This window comes from Eurytemora carolleeae, unplaced genomic scaffold, assembly GCF_000591075.1.
Source record: "Eurytemora carolleeae unplaced genomic scaffold, Eaff_2.0 scaffold1074, whole genome shotgun sequence".
In the NCBI taxonomy this organism is placed as follows: Eukaryota; Metazoa; Arthropoda; class Copepoda; order Calanoida; family Temoridae; genus Eurytemora; species Eurytemora carolleeae.
This window is the reverse complement of record NW_019396996.1, coordinates 114,479-118,755: the sequence shown is the minus strand read 5'-3', so window position 1 is coordinate 118,755 and position 4,277 is coordinate 114,479. Positions and strand designations below refer to the sequence as shown.

At 33.9% G+C, this 4,277-nt stretch overlaps 1 protein-coding gene across 3 annotated transcripts in view; it reads right to left on the bottom strand.

The window, feature by feature from the left end:
- Positions 1-313: 313 nt before the first annotated feature.
- Positions 314-4,277, bottom strand: part of LOC111710898 (GATA-binding factor C) — a 19,336-nt gene continuing 15,372 nt past the window's right edge. For 2 of the 3 annotated variants that reach the window (XM_023485085.1, XM_023485086.1), the window contains 3 exons: positions 3,481-3,589; positions 2,173-2,442; positions 314-1,863 (listed from right to left, as the gene is read on the bottom strand). In XM_023485085.1, coding sequence (XP_023340853.1) covers positions 1,805-1,863; positions 2,173-2,442; positions 3,481-3,589 — 438 coding nt within the window. In that variant the 3' untranslated portion in view covers positions 314-1,804. The remainder of the gene's footprint in view (positions 1,864-2,172; positions 2,443-3,480; positions 3,590-4,277) is intronic. The other variant, XR_002767145.1, reaches the window with a different exon arrangement.

Genomic DNA, 4,277 nt, shown 5'->3' with positions numbered 1-4,277 from the left:
GATAGGGAGACAAAGCGAAATACAGGGGAGTTTTAAAGGTGCGAAAGCTTTAATCCTAAAGAACAAACCGGAAAATTAGCAATTTTAAATTTATGTAAATACACAAAAATAAGTTTAGAAGTCAATTTGATGAATACGAATTTATTTTCATTTCTCTGTGTTTATCTTGTTGAGTTTATATTGAGGTCCAATGAATCTCTGCGGATAGATAAGGGAGGAGCCAGATCCTCANTACCCCCCCCCCTCAAACCCGTTCCCTTAACACTCTATATCAATATTAAAACGCGTAAGAACTTAAGTTTTATATTTTATTAGTTACAAAATAAATAAGGTAGATATATTGTAATAATTACTAGTATTAATAATATTTAAACTAAACTTGGTTAAACACTTTAAACATCATTGGATTAAATATTCTGAATAAGCTGGAAACTTTTAGATAGAAATAACATTTGAATCGATTTAGATTAGATCCATTCATTCAAAAGTTTCCAACTCTGAATATTCACTATTCAGGGTTTATTATTGCAATATATTGCAAACAATCTGTAGGGTTCAGGCATAGTTAAACAATTTGCAAAAAAGTGTCAAATTGGTTTGAAAGGATAGAGTCAAAGACAGCGTTAATTTTTTTTTTCAAAATTGCATTGCAAAAGGAATATTAGACTATACATAGAGACTTATAACGGTCACTTGAAACAAATACAGTGGTCCATAAAATATAATGGAAAGCAACTAACGACTCTTAACCCAAAAGAAGTTTCAAGAGCAATTGTCGTCATTTTATTCCACTATATTTTGACGACCACAGTCGCTAAACAAGTTTGTTGCAAATTTTGCATACTAAAATATATAGTGATCCCGTAAAACTGTGAAATAGGAAGACGACTAAAACAAGTTCATGAAACACAGCACTTTTGCAGTGGTACAAATTGACTCACTACTGGAAATACGATTGATTAAATGTCGTCTTCCTCTTGCACAGTTTTATGGGTCTCACTGTACTTTCACAGGGGATAATTGACTACAGCATTGATAAATCACAAGGTATGAAAACTAAGAGCACATTGATAATTCCTTCATTTACAAATCTCATTTGGAATTTGAGAATTTTGATTTTTCCGATTTGATTATGTAAACAAAGATGGCAGTCATATATACCCTTACAATGAAAGCCAGTTGGCTATTTTTAAAGCTAACTTATTTAAAAGTGTTTGCCGTTTTGAGAACTTTGTAATTTTAACTATAATGTCGAGTGTCATTAATGACGTAGTGTTGCCTTGTTAGACGCAAAGAAATTGCAGAATGATTTTATAAAAAATATTAATTAAAATGATCATCAATATGTATTCTTTTAATTTCTGGAAGGGGAAATATTTTCTTGGTTGTCCTATCATTGATCGACGGGTTTGTACCTCGATGTTGATTGCATTTATCGGCACGGTGTAATTTCTATCATTGCACTGAGTACTAAAATTACAGCAACGATAATATTGATCGCAGCTATGATCATTGTTCATTTGGGGTTACCAATCCACATTATATTGATCAATAGTGGTAGCTCATTGATTACTAATATATAGCTCCGATCATTGTAAACTGATCAACAAAGTAATTGTTTCTATCATTATATTTATCAACAAAGAGTAGCAACAGCAACGATCAGTGATAAACAGTGAGCATCACCGATCATCAATCAACAGGGAGTAATAACGATCATGAATCAACAGGGAGTAATAACGATCATGGATCAGCAGGGAGTAATAACGATCATGAATCAACAGGGAGTATCTACGATCATGGATCAGCAGGGTGTAGCTCCGATCATTGAGGATTCTATACTAGACTGTACTCCAGTATTCCCTGCAATATTTTCAATCAATTAATCAAGTCTTGATAAAGGTTTCTGGTTGAAATAAACGTATACGAAGGCGTAACCCCCCCCCCCCTCCCCTCCCGGAAAGTTTAAGAAAGGTTATCCCCCGCCCAACAAATGCCTGTATATGACTCTGAGGAACTGTTCTACGGTAAACAGCCGACCGAGTGCAGATTTGTTCATTTAGAGAAAGTTCTTATTGACCAATTTGATCGGAATAACATCCCTCAAAAATTCTTTATGCTGTTTGTCAGGCCTAATAGGCATTTTTAAATTACTAAAATGAGTTTACTCACCTAATGAGAACGGAGAATGTGAGTGCGTGAGTGAGTGTGAGGCAAGATTCAAACCTCCATTACTCTGCATCCCACTCATTCCGCTCATCCCACTCATACCGGTCATACCACTCATCCCACTCATTCCCATCCCGGTCATACCACCCATATACATAGTGCTAGGGCTCATGAACTGGCTCGCCATGCCAGACATGGGAGCCATCTGATGATAGTATCCGGACATCGGAGAACTAAAGTATCCCATTCCCATCCCCCATCTTCCATCTAAACCTGGAAATGGAAAGTTTATTAAAGTGAGTGTTCGCGAAAAAATAAAAGCGGTATATAGGCTGTAGGCTCACCCCGGACTAATCAGAGTGAGCAGCATTCGGTTTCTTCTATTTGAAATCAAACGTGTTTTTTGTCTACAATCTTTAAACTTACGAATTTGTTTGTTTTTTACTTTATCCTTCAAAATGCATATGCCGACAAAAAAAGTATTTAATAAAAAATGCTTAAAAGTATGTGTAATGGGTTAAAATGTGATCGAAAACCACAGATTTCTGGAATATTGACAGAACCGTTAAATCCACGTGGGCTGAATTCGGTGAATTCGGGTTTGATCGCTGTTAATTTTACTTCTATCTGTTGCGTATATAGGGAGCAAAATGATTAAAAACGTCTTAAACCCTGCAGAGAGTAGAACCATATTCCATTATTCCATCCCAACCGTAAATAAATCAATGAAAAATTTAAAACTTATCATTAAAATATCACAAGTTATAAATGTCGAATTCAATTAGGGGCATTCATATAATTTTACATATCTTAATCTTTTTTTCTATTTTTTTAAATGATGTGCTTTGGATGTAGATCAAGTATTAGGGGTGTGCAGTGTTAAAATGACATACTTTAAACTGTTTTACTGTACAGCAAGGCAAAGACAAACCGGAAATAGGCCTAATACAGTTTTTACAGTAAAAATTCAGAAAAGTTGGACAGTGTCCGAATTTAATGAATTTGGGCCGCCAAAAACCGGTTTCAATTGAGCGCCGGATTAAATATAGAAGCACTGAATACAATTTTAAGTGAAACCAACCATATTTGAGCTGCGGCTTAAATTTAAGCCTCTCAAATTCTTTAAATTCGGCCTCTGGTTCATATAAAAATTGGATTAATATAATCATTTATAGTTTTTTCTTAAAGTTATTTTAATGGGAAAAGGTTCTCAGCATACTTTGCACTTTCCTTAACCTTTAATGCTTTAGATCTATAAAAATAAAACAAAATCGTGTTTCTTCATAAATTGATTGATTGATTACTAATTACCTGTTCTAAAGAAATCTGCCATACCGGCGCGCTTCTTCTTCGATTTCGCGGACAGTTTCCTGTTTCTTGTCTGTATACCGTCCTTCTTCATTGTCAAGGGTCTCTCGACCTACATTTTGTAAGAATTAAACTTGTTTTATTAAAACATTTCACTTTTTTCCTCCTAACATTATAGTTTCAGCAGAAATAAATATTTCCATTTACTGATAGCGCCGATTGAAGGATTCATATTTCTAATTTGATAATGAGATATATAGAAAGATAGATCCTACCGCCATACTATTTCTATCGGTTCAGAATAGACAATAAACACATGACTGAACCCTGATTGAATCAGGTGCTAATGGAATCGGCATACAAGTGTGCTAAAGGGATTGCATACGTAATTGCAAAGATGGCAATGTCCAGTTTACAGCACTACCCTTGAATCCTTTATCTGATTAATGACATGGAAGTTAATATAATTTTTCTAGGTTTAAAAGTTTTTATTTCTGATAATTTCCGTATGTTTTCCTGCAGTGAAAATGCACAAGTCACTTATGTAAACAATTAGTTTTTAAAATTATAAACATTGATAGTTGATCAGATCAAGCTTTTAAGGTTTAAGGTAATCGGGCATTGAGGTTACTTAAAATTACACTTACAGTCTCTTTAAACCAATACAAAAAATATACATAATTAATGAAAAAGATTGGATCTTAAGAAACAACATTTAAAAAATTTAAAAAGCTCAAAAAGAGACTTTCTCACATCTAATATTGAAAGTCTTCCTTTTTAACTTTCCCCTTTTTTCTAAC